The 14,881-nt window shown below is 70.6% G+C and overlaps 3 protein-coding genes across 4 annotated transcripts in view; all 3 read right to left on the reverse strand.

Annotated features, from left to right (window-relative positions):
* The window catches only part of IPO4 (importin 4), a 10,981-nt gene extending 3,465 nt beyond the window's left edge, over positions 1 to 7,516 (reverse strand). Inside the window, exons 1-16 of the mRNA XM_075135277.1 lie at positions 7,445 to 7,516; positions 7,208 to 7,333; positions 7,045 to 7,131; positions 6,750 to 6,829; positions 6,613 to 6,654; positions 5,842 to 5,971; positions 5,568 to 5,747; positions 5,091 to 5,156; positions 4,726 to 4,827; positions 4,547 to 4,630; positions 3,720 to 3,881; positions 3,124 to 3,177; positions 2,447 to 2,556; positions 1,996 to 2,104; positions 1,073 to 1,208; positions 26 to 139 (exon numbers count right to left, since the gene is read on the reverse strand). Coding sequence (XP_074991378.1) covers positions 26 to 139; positions 1,073 to 1,208; positions 1,996 to 2,104; positions 2,447 to 2,556; positions 3,124 to 3,177; positions 3,720 to 3,881; positions 4,547 to 4,630; positions 4,726 to 4,827; positions 5,091 to 5,156; positions 5,568 to 5,747; positions 5,842 to 5,971; positions 6,613 to 6,654; positions 6,750 to 6,829; positions 7,045 to 7,131; positions 7,208 to 7,333; positions 7,445 to 7,516 — 1,654 coding nt within the window. The remainder of the gene's footprint in view (positions 1 to 25; positions 140 to 1,072; positions 1,209 to 1,995; positions 2,105 to 2,446; positions 2,557 to 3,123; positions 3,178 to 3,719; positions 3,882 to 4,546; positions 4,631 to 4,725; positions 4,828 to 5,090; positions 5,157 to 5,567; positions 5,748 to 5,841; positions 5,972 to 6,612; positions 6,655 to 6,749; positions 6,830 to 7,044; positions 7,132 to 7,207; positions 7,334 to 7,444) is intronic.
* A 61-nt stretch (positions 7,517 to 7,577) lies between these two features.
* Positions 7,578 to 9,229, reverse strand: NEDD8 (NEDD8 ubiquitin like modifier). 2 transcript variants are annotated; one of them, XM_075135249.1, is made up of 4 exons: positions 9,081 to 9,229; positions 8,831 to 8,878; positions 8,188 to 8,270; positions 7,578 to 7,824 (listed from the first exon to the last, which is right to left on the reverse strand). In XM_075135249.1, the coding sequence occupies exons 1-4, from the start codon at positions 9,096 to 9,098 to the stop codon at positions 7,731 to 7,733; spliced, it is 243 nt and encodes an 80-aa protein (XP_074991350.1). In that variant the 5' UTR covers positions 9,099 to 9,229; the 3' UTR covers positions 7,578 to 7,730. The 2 variants fall into 2 exon arrangements, with proteins under 2 accessions (XP_074991350.1, XP_074991349.1); XM_075135248.1 differs by lacking the exon at positions 8,188 to 8,270 and having other exon boundaries at positions 9,081 to 9,208.
* A 1,227-nt stretch (positions 9,230 to 10,456) lies between these two features.
* Positions 10,457 to 14,104, reverse strand: TINF2 (TERF1 interacting nuclear factor 2). The gene is made up of 7 exons (XM_075135247.1): positions 13,991 to 14,104; positions 13,236 to 13,407; positions 12,287 to 12,394; positions 12,109 to 12,210; positions 11,016 to 11,126; positions 10,676 to 10,775; positions 10,457 to 10,530 (listed from the first exon to the last, which is right to left on the reverse strand). Exons 1-7 carry the CDS (start codon positions 14,008 to 14,010, stop codon positions 10,472 to 10,474), a joined length of 672 nt encoding a protein of 223 aa, XP_074991348.1. The 5' UTR covers positions 14,011 to 14,104; the 3' UTR covers positions 10,457 to 10,471.
* Positions 14,105 to 14,881: the final 777 nt, after the last annotated feature.

The raw sequence follows: 14,881 nt of genomic DNA on the forward strand, positions 1-14,881 counted from the left end.
GGGGTTTGGGGGTTCGGGGTCTCACCGAGGGCGTGCAGGGCGCTGAGCCCCAGCTCCAGGCTCCGGGGGGGCCCCGCGGGCTCCAGCGCCCCCAGAACGGCCTCCAGCACCGCGGGCAGCTGGGGGCCCAGCCCCTCCCCTGCGCACAGGGCACCCCCAAATGCAGGGGCCCCCCCAGACCCCAGGGGCCCCCCAAAGGCCAGGGGCCCCCCCAGACCCCTGGGTCCCCCCAAAACCCCTTGAGGTCCCCCCCAAATGCTGAGGGTCCCCCCCCAGATCCCTCAGGGTCCCCCCCCAGATCCCTCAGGGTCCCCCCAAAACCCCTCAGGGTCCCCCCAAAACCCCTCGGGGCCCCCCCAAAACCCCTCGGGGTCCCCCCAAAAACCCTTGGGCTCCCCCCAGACCCCGAAGTCCCCCCAAAACCCTTCAGGGTCCCCCAAAACCCCTCAAGATCCCCCCCAAAACCCCTCGGGGCCCCCCAAAACCCCTCAAGATCCCCCCAAAACCCCTCGGGGTCCCCCCAAACCCCTCGGGGTCCCCCCCAGACCCCCTTGGGGCCCCCCAAAACCCCTCGGGCCCCCCCAAAACCCCTCGGGATCCCCCCAGACCCCCTTGGGGCCCCCCCAACCCCTCGGGATCCCCCCAGACCCCCTTGGGGCCCCCCAAAACCCCTCGGGGTCCCCCCCAGACCCCCTTGGGGCCCCCCAAAACCCCTCGGGGCCCCCCCAAAACCCCTCGGGATCCCCCCCAGACCCCCTCGGGGCCCCCCCAAACCCCTCGGGGCCCCCCCAGACCCCCTTGGGGCCCCCCCAGACCCCTCGGGGTCCCCCCAACACCTGTCAGGATCCCCCCAGACCCCCCTTGGGGCCCCCCAGACCCCTCGGGGCCCCCCAAACCCCTCGGGGTCCCCCCAACACCCGTCAGGATCCCCCCCAGACCCCTCGGGGCCCCCCCAAACCCCTCGGGGCCCCCCCAAACCCCTCGGGGTCCCCCCAACACCCGTCAGGATCCCCCCCAGACCCCCTCGGGGCCCCCCCAGACCCCTCGGGGCCCCCCAAACCCCGGCCCCTACCGAGGCACTCGAGGAGGCTCTCCAGGATGTACCAGGCCTTGGCGGGGGGGGCCCCCCCCCCCCCAGTATCGGGGTCCCCCCTCAGAGCCGCCAGCGCCCCCGGCAACGCCTCCTCCGCCACCGCCCGCACCTCCGGCTGCGCACCAGTAAGGACCAGTACGGACCAGTAAGGGTGGGTGGGGGGACCACAGGGTCTCCCCCCACACCCCCGGAGTGCTCCAAGCACCTCCCAGTATGGGGCAAGGTCCTCCCAGTAAGGGCCAGTATAGTTTAGGGCCTCCCACTATGGCCCCAGAATCCTCCCAGTAAGCACCAGCATAGTTTAAAACCTCCCAGTATGGTTCAGAGTCCTCCCAGTATGGTCCAAAGTTGTCCCAGTAAAACCCCAGTATAATCTTTGGCCTGCCAGTATAGCATAGAGCCCTCCCAGCATCTCCCAGTATGATTTAGACCCTCCCAGTATGGTCCAAAGCCCTCCCAGTAAGATCCCAGTATAATTTTAGACCTCCCAGTATAGCACAGAGCCCTTCCAGTATCCCTCAGTACGATTTAGGGCCTCCCAGTATGACTCCAGAGTCTTTCCAGTAAGCACCAACATAGTTTAAAACCTCCCACTACGCTCCAGCGCCCTCCCAATGCCTCCCAGTATAACCCACAGCCCTCCCAATAGACCACACGTGCCCCCCAGTATAACCCAAAGCACTGCAGTATCACCTGGCACGCTCCCAGTACGCCCCACCACACCCCAGTATGGCCCAGAGGCCTCCCAGTATGGTCTGGGGCCCTCCCAGTGCCCCCCAGTACAGCCCAGCACCCTCCCAGTACGGCCCGGGGCCCTCCCAGTGCCCCCCAGTGCGGCCCAGCACCCTCCCAGCACGGCCCAGGGCCCTCCCAGTGCCCCCAGTAGCTCCCAGTGCCGGTACCTGCAGGCACTGGGCCAGGCTCCGCAGGGCGCAGGCGGCCGCCCCCCGCACGGCCGGGTGGGGGTCCCCCAGCCCCCCCCGCAGCACCCCCAGCGCCGGGGCCAGGAACCTGGGGGGGGGGGGGGCGGCTGGGACCCCCAAACCCCCCAAAGGATCCCCCAGAGCACCCCAAAAACCCCCAAATCCCCCCAAAATACAGACGGAGCCCCCCGAGCCCCCCCAACCCCCCCCGGACCCCTCAAATCTCCCCGGACCCCCCAAAACCCCTCCAAACCCCCCCGGACCCCCCAAAACCCCCCCAACCCCCCCCCGGACCCCCCAAAACCCTCCAGGACCCCCCAAAACCCATCCAAACTCCCCCAGGACCCCCCAACCCCCTCCCCGGACCCCCCAAAACCCTCCAGGACCCCCCAAAACCCCCCCGGACCCCCCGAAGGCGGGGGGGTCTCACCGCCGCCGCAGGGGCTCCCCGCACCCCCCCGCCAGCGCCCCCAGCGCCAGCAGCCCCCCCTTGCGGGCGCCCGCCCGGGGGCTCCCCAAAACCGGCTCCAGCAGCGGCAGCTGGGGGAGGGGGGAGAAGAGGGGGGTCAGGGGCACCCCCAAAACCGGTGGCACCCCGAAACGACACCCTGAGCCCGCAGTGACCCCCCCCAGGGACCCCAAACCCCCCAGGGACCCCAAAACCCCCCCAGGGACCCCCCCGGGGACCCCAAAACCCCCCAGGGACCCCCAAAACCACCCCAGGGACCCCAAAACCCCAAAGGGACCCCAAAACCCCAAAGGGACCCCCCCCAAATACCCCAGGGACCCCCCTGGGGACCCCCCAAATAACCCCATAAACCCCAAAGGGACCCCAAAACCCCCTGGGACCCCCTCCCAAATATCCCAGGGACCCCCCAAAGCCCCCCAGGGACCCCCCCGGGGACCCCCCAAACCACCCCAGGGACCCCCCCAAATACCCCATAGGGACTCCCAACCCCCCCATGGAGCCCCGCAAAACCACACAGGGACCCCAAAGTCCCTTGGGGACCCCAAAAATCTCCCTCGGGACCCCCAACCCCCCCCCAGGACCCCAAAATCCCTTGGGGACCCCCAAACCCCCCCCCCCGGGACCCCCCCAAACCCCACCAGCTGCTGGAGGAGCTTTTCGGGGGGCAGCCCCATGGCCAACGCGTCCAGGGCCTGCGGGAAATGGGAGGGGGGTCAGGGGGACCCCCAAAAACAGGGATCCCCCCCCCCAAAAAACAGGGACCCCCCCAAAAAACAGAGACCCCCCCCAAAAAACAGGGACCCCCCCCAAAAAACAGGGACCCCCCCCAAAACTGTGGGAATAACCCCAAAATGGGGGTGCCCCCCCCCAGGGATAGAGACCCCCCCAAACTGGGGCAAAGAGCCCCCCCAAAACGAAGGGGAATCTCCAAAACTGGGGAAACCCCCCCAAAACAGGGGAGCCCCAAAATGAGGGAAAACGCACCCAAAAAAGAGCGAACGCGCCCCGAAAGCGGGGGGAGGGGGGGGCAAGGACACCCCCAAAACGCAGGAGTCCCCCCCAAAAAGCCCCCCCACCCCCCCAAAATGGGGGAAAATGCCCCAAAATCGGGAAAATTCCCCAGAAAAGGGGCAAATCCCCCCAAAACGGGGCACATCCCCGTGCAAGGGCCCCCCCAACCCGGGGCCCCCCCAACCCGGGGCCCCCCCAAACCCCCCCCCCCCCCCCCTCCCGCTGACCTGGGCAGCCGCGTGTCGGGGGCAGGGCCCCCCCCGGCCTTCGCCCCCCCCCTCCTCCTCCTCCTCCTCGGGGTCGGGGCGCCCCGGGGGGGGGTCGGCGCAGAGGGGGGCCAGGAGCCCCCCAGGACGGGGGCCAGCAGCCCCCCCCGCAGCAGCGCCTGCGCCGGCACCCCAGTATGGCCCAGTGCCTCCCAGTACGGCCCGGGGCCCTTCCCAGTGCCTCCCAGTACAGCCCAGTCACCACCCAGCACCCCCCAGTGCCCTCCCAGCACCCCCCAGTATGGCCCAGTGCCCCCCAGTATGGCCCAGGCGCCTCCCAGCACCCCCCAGCACAACCCAGTGCCCTCCCAGTACATCCCAGCGATCCCCAGTATGACCCAGTATGCCTTTAACGCTCTGCCAGTCTGTCCCGATGCCCGCAAGTGCTCCCCAGTGTATCCCAGGCCTTCCCCAGTACCCCCCAGTACATCCCAGTGCCCTCCCAGTTCCTTCCCAGTGCCTCCCAGTATGTCCCAGTGCCCTCCCACCGCCTCCCAGCACCCTCCCACCGCCTCCCAGTGCCCTCCCACCGCCTCCCAGTACATCCCAGTGCCCTCCCACCACGTCCCAGTACATCCCAGTGCCTCCCAGTGCCCTCCCACCGCCTTCCAGTGCCCTCCCACCGCCTTCCAGTGTCTCCCAGTGCCCTCCCACCGCCTTCCAGTGCCTCCCAGTGCCCTCCCACCACCTCCCAGTGACCTCCCACCGCCTCCCAGTGCATCCCAGTGCCCTCCCACTGCCTTCCAGTGCCCTCCCAGTACATCCCAGCGCCCTCCCAGCTCACCTTGGGGCGCTTCTGGGCGAGGAAGGTGATGGTGGCCAGCGCCCTCACCCGCACGGCGTCCCCCCGCGACTCATCCCCCGCCACCTGCGGACGCCTGGGTGTCTGGGTGCCCCCGGCCCCCCCAGGACCCCCCCGGCCCCCCCCCGGCCCCCCCGGCCCCCCCAGGACCCCCGGGTTACCTGAAGGCAGAGGTCAAGCAGAGGTCGGAGGTGAGGGGTCACGGCGGCGGGGTCGGCCTCCAGGAACTCGTCCAACACCTCCAGGGCCTCGGCCCCCCGCTCCTGGGGGGGAACCCCGAATTTTGGGGGGGGGGGGGCCTCAAAACCCCCCCTTGAAACAGCCTGGGGCGACCCCAAAACGGCGCCGGGGCACCCCAAAAACCCCCAGGGCGCCCCGAAACGCCCCAAGTTGTCCCCAAGCACCCCCCAAAACAGCTCAGGGAACTTCTGGGGAGCCTTGAAACCACCAAAAAGACCCCAAAATCCTTCAGGGGTGCCCCAGACCCGCCCTCCCCCCCCAAAACAGCTCCAGAGCTCCCCAAAACCTCGTCGGCGTCGAGGAGGCTCTTGAGGGCCGTCAGGATCTCTGGCAGCAGCGACCGCAGCAGCTCCTGGGGGGGGAAAAAGGGGGGAAAAAGGGGGGTTGGGGGGTCCCCGAAACCACTGGAGGGGCCCCGAAACCGCCACGGGGCACCCCAAAACCCCCCGGGCCCAACAGGGATCTTCCCGGGTCTAAAAAAGGCCGGGTTTGGCCTTAAAAAAATGCCCGTTTCCAGGAGGCTTTTTTTGGGGTGCAGGACCCGCGGCGGGGAGCCGCGAAACCGCCGTTTTGGGGTGCGAAAGCCCTGTTTCGGGCAGCCCCAAAGCCGCCGTTTTGGGGTGAACAAAACCCCGTCCTGGGCTTCCCTTTTGGGGCCGAAAACGAGCCCTTTGGGGTAACCCCGAAACCTCCGTTTATTGGCGGGGGACGCTCGACAGCGCCGTTTGGGGGGGGGGGAGGCCCCGAAACCGCCCCCACTCACCGTGTGGGTGTCCCCCAGCGTGGCCGCCAGCCCCCCCAGGGCCCGCAGGCTGTAGGCCACGGGGCCGGGGGGCACCCCGGGAGCGAGGGCCCCCCGACACAGGGCGGCCAGGGCGGGGCCGTGGGGGGCCAGGGCTTGGGGGGCCGTCTCCAGCGCCGCGCTCAGCACCAACATGGCTGCCTGGGGGGGGGGGGGGCAAAATGGGGTGGGGGGAGCCTCGAAACCACCCCCGGGCCACCCAAGGGGGACGGGGGGCCCTGGCGGGCAGCCTCACCTCCCGGCGGGGGGGCTGGGGGTCCCGGGCCGCCGCCTGCAGCCAGGTCCCGAGGGGGCCCCAGGCGCCGACCCCCCCCCGGCGCAGCACCAGGGCCCCCAGCTGGGCCAGGGCCACCGTCACCGCGTGCCTGGGGGGGCAAGAGCTGGGGGGGCACCGAAACCACCGTGGGGGGGGGGACCCTGAAACCGCCGCTATGGGGAGAGGGGGACCCCGAAACGGCCGCTAGAAGGGGGGGGACACCCTGAAACTGTCGCTATGGGGAGAGGGGGACCCCAAAACCGCCGCTAGAAGGGGGGGGACACCCTGAAACTGTCGCTATGGGGAGAGGGGGACCCCGAAACGGCCGCTAGAAGGGGGGGGACACCCTGAAACTGTCGCTATGGGGAGAGGGGACCCCGAAACTGCCACTAGAAGGGGGGGCACACCCCAAAGTGGGTGCTATGGGGAGAAGGGGACCCCGAAAAGATTGCTATAGTGAGGGACACCCCAAAACAGGCGCTACGGGGAGAGAGGGACCCTGGAACCGCCGCTAGAAGGGAGGGGGACACCCCGAAACTGCCGCTATGGGGAGAGGGGAACCTGAAACCACTGCTACAAGGGGGGGGACACCCCAAAATGGTTGCTATGGGGAGAATGGGACCCCAAAACCGCCGCTATAAGTGGGGGATACCCCAAAACCGCTGCTATGGGGTAAAGGGGACCCCGAAACGGACTCTGGGGGGGGAGGGACACCCCAAAACCGCCGCTCTAAGGGGGGGACACACTCACTCCGTCTCCTGCTCCAAGGCCTCGGACAACAGCACCGGGAGCCTGCGGGGGGGGGGGGGGTAGGGGGCGTGGCAGGGATTAGCCCCGCCCCTTTCACCACCCGGCCCCGCCCCTCGCCCCCCCCCCCCAGCACCCACCTCTGGCGCAGGGCGGGGTCCAGGCTCCGCCATCGCCCCAGCAGCCTCCGCCGCAGCAGAACGGCGGCCAACTGCCGCACCTGGGGGGGGGCACAGACACAGGCGGGTGGGGGGGCCCCGAAACCCCGGGGGGGGCCCCAAAACCCCGGGGGGGGGGGGGCCCCAAAACCCCGGGGGGGGGGGGCCAAAACCCCGGGGGGGGGGCCCCCAAAACCCCGGGGGGGGGGCCCCAAAACCCCGGGGGGGGGGCCCCAAAACCCCGGGGGGGTCCGAGACCGGCGAGGCGGGTCCGCACCTGCGGGCAGGGGGCGGCGCGGAGGAGGAGGCCGAGGCGGGCGGGGGTCTGCGGGTCCGCGAAGGCCTCGCGGAGGCGGGCGGTGGCCTGGGGGGGGGGTGAGCGGTCAGCGGGGGCGGGGGGCCCGTTCCCGTGGCCGCCCCCCGGGCCGGGTGCCCGTTACCCGGCGGATAACGCCGCTGTCGGGCTCCAGCAGCTCGGCGAGGAGCCGCTCCAGCTCGGGCGCCGCCATTTTGGAAAGAGAGAGGGAGGGGAGAGAACGGCCGGAAGGGGCGGGGCCAAGGCCCTTCTAGGCGGCTCGGAGGACTCGCGGACTCGTTGGTCCGCGCTGTTTAAAAGGGCGACGCCACGCGGCGGGGTCCGGCGCCGCACTTAAAGGGGCGACGCACCCCCGCGGCGCCGCACTTAAAAGGGCGACGCACCCCCCCCCCCGCGGCGGGCCCCACCCGCTATCTTCAAAGGGCAACGCCATTGGCTCGCGCTGTGCTCCCCTGCCTCCCACCCCCAGCCAATGACATCACCGGCCGCCGGCGTGACGTCACGGAGAAACTTTATTAAATAGGGGAGCGTACAAGGGAGCAACGCTCAGAGGGGGGCGCGTCCAGGAGGGCGGGGGAGGGTCCCCCCCGCCCCCTCCCGGGCGGGGCTGAGGGAGAGGGGCGGCGCCCGGCGGGAGCCCCGCCCCCTCACCGCGGCGCCCCGCCCCCCCGCAGGGCCAGGACAAGATGGAGGACGGAGCCGCCCTGGATCTTGTAGTCGGCCGCCGTCTTCTCGTCGTTCCTGGGGGGCCGGGGTGGGGCCAAAGGTCACCCTTTGCCCCGCCCATTCTGTTTGACCACGCCCTTTCCCCAGCCACGCCTCCCTCTTCACTCTCCACCCCTTTTTCAGCCACGCCCCCTCCCCCCAGACCTCCCCTGCTGTTCTCCTGAATGAGACCACACCCCACCTTCAGCCACGCCCCCTTGCAGACCACACCTGTCGCAAGCTCCTCCCCGTAGAGGCCCCACCCCCTTCCTAAGCCCCACCCCTCCTCCCCAAGAGCCCCCCCAGCAAGGCCCCACCCCTCCCTCCTTTAACCCCGCCCCCGCTTTGAGCCCCGCCCCTGCCACAAGCCCCGCCCCCGCGGCTAGCCCCGCCCCTCACATCTGCTTGCCGCTGTAGATGAGGCGCTGCTGCTGGGGGGGGATCCCCTCCTTCTCCTCCACCCGCTCCTTGATCCGCTCCACCTGCCCCGGGGCATTATGGGATACAGGAGGACCCCTCCAGGGCACCATGGGATGCCGGAGGCCCGCCCCGGGGGATTATGGGATGCAGGAGGCCCGCCCCGGGGGATTATGGGATGCAGGAGGACCCCTCCAGGGCACCATGGGATGCTGGAGGCCCGCCCCGGGGGATTATGGGATGCCGGAGGCCCGCCCCGGGGGATTATGGGATGCAGGAGGACCGCCCCGGGGGATTATGGGATGCAGGAGGCCCGCCCCAGGGGATTATGGGATGCAGGAGACCCGCCCCGGGGGATTATGGGATGCAGGAGGACCACCCCGGGGGATTATGGGATGCCGCAAGCCCGCCCCAGGGGATTATGGGATGCAGGACGCCCGCCCCGGGGGATTATGGGATGCCGCAAGCCCGCCCCAGGGCACCATGGGATGCGGGAGGCCCGCCCCAGCGCCCCGCCACAGGGGTCCCCAGGAGACCCCCCCCCCCCCCCGCCCCCGCCCTGGAGGATCATGGGACACCGCGGGGCAGAGCCCAAGGGCTGCTGGGAAGGGGGCGGGGCTCCCACCTTGTCCGTGGGCTCGATGTCGATCTCGATCTCTTTCCCCGTCAGAGTCTGGGGGGGGGGGGGGAAGAGCCAGTCAGAGCCCCCCCGTCCCACAATGCCCCGCGGCCTCCCACTCCCACAGCGCCCCGTGGGCCCCCACAATCCCCCGGGGCAGGCCCCCCCCCCCCACCCCCCCCCCCCAGCTCCCCCCCCCCCGGGCAGCCCCCCCCCCAATCCCACAACCCCCCGCGCCGCCCCCCCCCCGCCCCACCTTCACTTTGATCAGCATCGTGGCCGCGCCGGCTCCTCTCCCCTCGCCCGGAAGCGGAAGTAGCCCCCCCTCCTCTCCGAGCCCCGCCCACTACGTCACTTCCACCCCCTCCCCACCACCGGGGACGCCGCCGCCCAGCGCTGCCGCCGCCGCCGGTAACACAAAATGGCGGCGCCCGCCCCCGCGCGGGGGGTGCTGGGAGTTGTAGTTCCCCGCCGCCGCACGCTATTGGACGGGCGCGGCCGCCGCTCCGACCCGCCGCGGCCAATCAGGGCGCAGGGCCCGCCCCACCGCCGGAGCGCACCACCGCGGGGGGGGGGGGGGACGGACGGACGGACAGAAAAATGGGGGTTTACCCCCAAAATTTAGCGGTTTAGGGACTCAATCCCATCATGCCCCGCGGACCGCCCCTCTGCAGCACTGCCGCGCTCCCATTGGCCGCCTCCTTCCCTCCTAAAAGCCGATTGGCCCCTTTAGCTCCTCCCCCGCCCCCCCGACATGGTACGGCCCCATTGAGGGCAATGGGAGGGGGGTGGGTGGAACCATTCCCATTCTGGGGGGCCAATGGGGTGCGAGAGCGGCTGGGACAAACCAATGGGATGGCGGGGGGGGCGGGGCCGCGGCTCACAATCTGGCAGCGGGGGAACCTCCGTGGCTCCTTATTTGGCAGTGGCTCAGGGACGGCAAAGGGGGGGGGCAATTAACGTCAGGGGTAATTAGGGGGTAATTAAGGGCGGGGCACTCACCCGGGCAGGGCGGGGCGCGGCGGGAGAGGGGCAGGGCCCGGGCCTGGGGCATAAAACGGGGCGTTAACGGCTCCTCCCCCCCGGAGTGCCCCGCCCACGGCTGCTAATTACCCCCCGGCCATAATTACCCCCCCCGACCTCTAATTAAGCCCCCCCGACCCGTAATTATTTCTCCGAACCCTAATTATTCCCCAGGCCCCTCATTGCCCCCAACCCCTAATTATCCCGACCCATAATTACCCCCAACCGTAATTACCCCCCAACCCCTAATTACCCCAACCCTAATTACCCCCCGCCCCCTAATGACCCCAACCTCTAATGACCCCGCCCCCTAATGACCCCCGCTAACGACTGCCCCCGGCCCCCACCCTCCGGCGCGGGTGACTGGCGCTGTCGTCCTCCGAGTCACTGATGACGTCATCGGCAAAGTCTGCGGGGGATGGGCGGGTCAGGGCGGGGCCCGGACGCCCTGGGGGGGCGGGGCCGGAGTCCCCTCCCCTCAATACTCACCCAAGGGCGGGCGCTTGAGAGGGCGGAGCCTGCGGAGGCCTGGGCGGGGCCTTAGGCTGGAGGGGGCGGAGCCAGAAGGGGGCGGGGGGTTAATTGGGGGGAAGGGGCGGGGTTGGGGGAAGGGGGCGGGGCTACTCACCGGGTGGGCGGCTCAGGCGTCGGGGCGGCAGCGGTCAGGGGGCGGGGCACGGGGCCTGGGGGCGGGGCTTGGAGTTGGGCGGGGCTTCAGAAGACCACACCCTCCACAAAAAGCCCCGCCCCTTGCCCATAGGCCCACCCCCACGGTACTAAGACCCACCCTTGTGTTAAGCCCCGCCCCTTACACTAAGCCCCACCTACCGCACTGGGCGTGGCCCATGTCAGCCAGGTAGCGGCTCAGGATTGGCAGGTCGCGGGGGAGGAGTCCGGGAGGGGCGTGGCTCCACACCACCTCGTGGAGCTGGAAAGGGCGGGGTCAGGGGGTGGGACCAAGCCTGGGCCTCACCCCCTTAAGCCCCACCCCTTGGCCTCGCCCTTCCCCTAAGCCCCACCCTTCCCCCTAAGCCCCGCCCCATCCTTTCGATGCAACACACCTCCTCCATTTAAGCCCCCCCTTCCCAAGCCCCACCCAGCCCCAAAGCCCCACCCCCTCCACAGGCCCCACCCCGCGAGGCCCCGCCCCCCCGGAGGCCCCGCCCACCTGCTGCACGTCGGGGCGGGGCAGGGCGCTCTCCAGCCGCCGCAGGTACTCATAGAAGAGGCCCTCGAGCGCCTGCAGGAACGGCTCCCCGTACTCCTGCTCCGCCGGGCCCTGGGGATACTGGGAGGCACTGGGAGGGCACTGGGAGCCCCTCCCCGGGGCACCCGGGACCCGTCGGGAGGGACTGGGGAAGGGCGGGGGGCACTGGGAGGCAACGGGAGGGCACTGGGAGGGATGTGGGGGGCGCTGGGACAAACTGGGAGGGCACTGGGAGGCATTTGGGGGTACTGGGGTAAACTGGGAGGCACTGGGAAGCCCCCTCACAGACTCCCGGGGAACCCGGGACCCATTGGAAGGGACGGGGGGGGGACTGGGAGGGACTGGGAAGCAATGGCAGGGCACTCTGGGCAGACTGAGGGGTGCTGCGGGGAACTGGGAGGCACTGGGAAGCACTGGGAGGGCACTGGGAGGAACTGGGAGACAGCGGAAGGCACTGGGAGGCACTGGGGGGAACTGGGATGTACTGGGAGGCGCTGGGAGGGAACTGGGAGGGAACTGGAATGTGGTGGGAGACACTGGAAGGCGCTGGGAGGGAACTGGAAGGCACTGGGAAGCACTGGGAGGGAACCAGGAAGCACTGGGAAGCACTGGGAGGCACCGGGAGGGAACCGAGATGTACTGGGAGGCACTGGGAGGTGCTGGGAGGTAACTGGGATGTACTGGGAGGCACTGGGAGACACTGGGAGGGAACTGGGACGTACTGGGAGGCACTGGGAGGGAACTGGGAGGCACTGGGAAGCAGTGGGAGGCGCTGGGAGGGAACCGGGAGGCACTGGGAAGCAACGGGAGGGCACTGGGGGGCTACTGGGAGGGCACTGGTATGTACTGGGAGGCATTGGGAGGTGCTGGGAGGTAACTGGGACGTACTGGGAGGCACTGGGAGGGAACTGGGACGTACTGGGAGGCACTGGGAGGGAACTGGGAGGCACTGGGAAGCAGTGGGAGGCGCTGGGAGGGAACCGGGAGGCACTGGGAAGCACCGGGAGGGCACTGGGGGGCTACTGGGAGGGCACTGGTCTGTACTGGGAGGCACCTGCAGGTAGGCCGCCCGCCGCCCGCGGTCCGCCAGCAGCGCCAGCACCAGCTCGCGGAAGCTCTCCTGCGCCTCCCCCACCATCGCCAGCTCCTGGGGGGTCTGGGGGCAGGCGGGGCGGGGCCAGGTCACGCCCGGGTCCCCCCGCGCCCCGCCCACCCCCCCTCCCGTCACTCACGGCCTGGGCGTGGCCGGCAGCCGGCGCCTCCCCCTCGGGGAAGAAGGAGTCGATGGCGTCGAAGACCTTCCCGGCCGGCTGGGCCTCCTGCAGCATCCGCACCACCACCTGCCGGGCGCGGGGGAAGATGGCCGCCGGGGGCGGGGCAGGGGGCGGGGGAGGGGAGGGGGGAGCATGGCAAGATGGCCGCCAGCCGTGGGAGGATGGCTGCCAGCGGGGGGAACCCTGGCAAGATGGCCGCCAGCCCTGGGGCATGATGGGAAGATGGCCGCCAGCCCCGGGGCATGATGGGAAGATGGCTGCCGGCCCTGGCAAGATGGCCGCCAGCCCCGGGGCATGATGGGAAGATGGCTGCCAGCCCCGGGGCATGATGGGAAGGTGGCCGCCAGCCCTGGCAAGACGGCCGCCAGCCCCGGGGCATGATGGGAAGATGGCTGCCGGCCCTGGCAAGATGGCCGCCAGCCCTGGGGCATGATGGGAAGATGGCCGCCAGCCCTGGCAAGATGGCCGCCAGCCCTGGAGCATGATGGGAAGGTGGCCGCCAGCCCTGGCAAGATGGCCGCCAGCCCCGGGGCATGATGGGAAGATGGCCGCCAGCCCTGGGGCATGATAGGAAGATGGCTGCCAGCCCCGGGGCATGATGGGAAGGTGGCCGCCAGCCCTGGCAAGATGGCCGCCAGCCCCGGGGCATGATGGGAAGATGGCTGCCAGCCCCGGGGCATGATGGGAAGATGGCCGCCAGCCCTGGCAAGACGGCCGCCAGCCCCGGGGCATGATGGGAAGGTGGCCGCCATCTTGGCGGGCGGAGGCAGCCTGGCAGCCATCTTGGAAGGCCCAGAGAGAGGTGGGCAGGGAGCTCGCAGGGCGGCCATCTTGGGAGCCCGCGGGGCGGCAGGGCGGGGCGGCGGCGGCGCCGGGCGCCCCGGGGCATGCTGGGAGGGGTACTCACGGCGGCCTGCAGGCCGAGGCGCAGGCGGGCGCTGTGTCGGAAGCGGAGGGCGCCGGGCGCCGCCCGCCCCACGGCCTCCAGCAGCCCCAGCACCCGCGGGAACTGGCCCAGGCTCCGCCCACGCACCACGTGCCACGCCCCTGCCAGCGCCACCCGCAGGGCCACGCTGGGGCTGACGGCGGGGGGGCGGGGTCAGTGGGAGGCCCCGCCCCCGCCGGATAAACCCAGCCCCCAGGCCCGTAGCCACACCCACAGCTCCGTAGCCACGCCCCCACGCATGTAGCCACACCCACAGCTCTATAGCCCCACCCCAAGCCCGCACTCACACCCCTGTAGCCCCGCCCCAAGCCCGTAGCCACACCCACAGCTCTGTAGCCCCGCCCCAAGCCCATAGCCACACCCACAGCTCTATAACCACGCCCCAAGCCACACCCACAGCTCCGTAGCCCCGCCCCAAGCCCGTACCCACACCCACAGCTCCATAGCTCCACCCCAAAGCCACACCCACAGCTCTGTAGCCCCGCCCCAAGCCCGTAGCCACTCCCACAGCTCCGTAGCCCCGCCCCAAGCCACACCCACAGCCCCCTAGCTCCGCCCCCAGCGCCTCACCCCTCTCCAGCCACACCCCCTGACGCATCGTCCCGCCCACCCCAAGCCCCGCCCCGGCCTCGCCCCCGCCCCGGAAGCGCCGCAGCCCGAAGCCCCGCCCCGCCCCCGCCCGCTCCCCACCCTCCCCCCCCGCACGCTCCGCTCACCTGACGTCACTTCCGCCCATGGTGCGCGGGGCGAGGGGCGGTTTCGTCACTTCCGGGCGGGGGTTGTGGGGGGACACGCGGCGGCACCGCCGGCACCGGGAACGCGGCGGCGGCTCCGCGTGCCCGCCGCGCCGGAAGTGACGTCAGCGCGCCGGCGAGCCGCGCGTTAAAGCCTTGGTCCCGCCCCCCCCCGCACTCCCCATTGGCCGGCGCCGCGACCAATCGCCACGCGCTCTCCCCGCCCTTTTGTGACGTCACTTCCCCCGCCCTGCCTCCTCCCCGCGCGGCACCACCCCCCCCAGCGACGTCACGGAGCCGTTGTTTCATCACAGGGGTTTATTGATGACGTGACGGGGTCGGGGACGGGTGGGGGTGACGTCATGTGGGGGGGGAGCGGCTCGATGACGTCACAGGGGCAGTTTGGGGCAAAACAGGGGAAACTGGGAGCGGGTGGGGCCAAACTGGGGGCACTGGGAGGGGCGGGGCTCTCCCAATGACCCCACCCGGCTCCTCCCAGTGCTCCCAGTAGGGCCCGCATGTGCTCCCAGTACACCCCAAACCTGGTTCCGTTCCTCCCAGTAACCCCTCCCAGTGCGCCCAGTATACCCCAAAACTTGTTCCCGTGTTCCCAGTGCCCCCCAAACCTCCTCCCAGTGCTCCCAGTCACCCTCCTGCTACCCCCAGTAACCCCTCCCAGTGCTCCCAGTAGAGCCCGAAAGTGGGCCCAGTGCCCCCAGTCACCCGCCCAGTGCTCCCAGTACCCCCTCCATGCCCTCCCAGTGCCCCCAATTGCCCTCCCAGTGCTCCCAGTCGCGTTCCCAGTGCTCCCAGTACCCCCTCCCCACCCTCCCAGTGCTCCCAGTTGCCGTCCCGGTGCTCCCAGTACCCCCT

This window comes from Calonectris borealis, chromosome 38 (assembly GCF_964195595.1).
Source record: "Calonectris borealis chromosome 38, bCalBor7.hap1.2, whole genome shotgun sequence".
NCBI classification, from domain to species: Eukaryota; Metazoa; Chordata; class Aves; order Procellariiformes; family Procellariidae; genus Calonectris; species Calonectris borealis.

Bases quoted from the DNA above. Each gene is read 5' to 3' on its own strand.
- TINF2 (XM_075135247.1), bottom strand. From the start codon at position 14,010: ATGGGCGGAAGTGACGTCAG. The intron at 13,408-13,990 runs GTGAGCGGAGCG...CCCCGCCGTCAG, and splicing joins ATGGGCGGAAGTGACGTCAG to CCCCAGCGTGGCCCTGCGGG. The intron at 12,395-13,235 runs GTGAGTACCCCT...CGCGCCCGGCAG, and splicing joins GCCTCGGCCTGCAGGCCGCC to GTGGTGGTGCGGATGCTGCA.
- NEDD8 (XM_075135248.1), bottom strand. The intron at 7,825-8,830 runs GTGGGAGCCCCG...CCGGCCCCCCAG, and splicing joins ACATCGAGCCCACGGACAAG to GAACGACGAGAAGACGGCGG.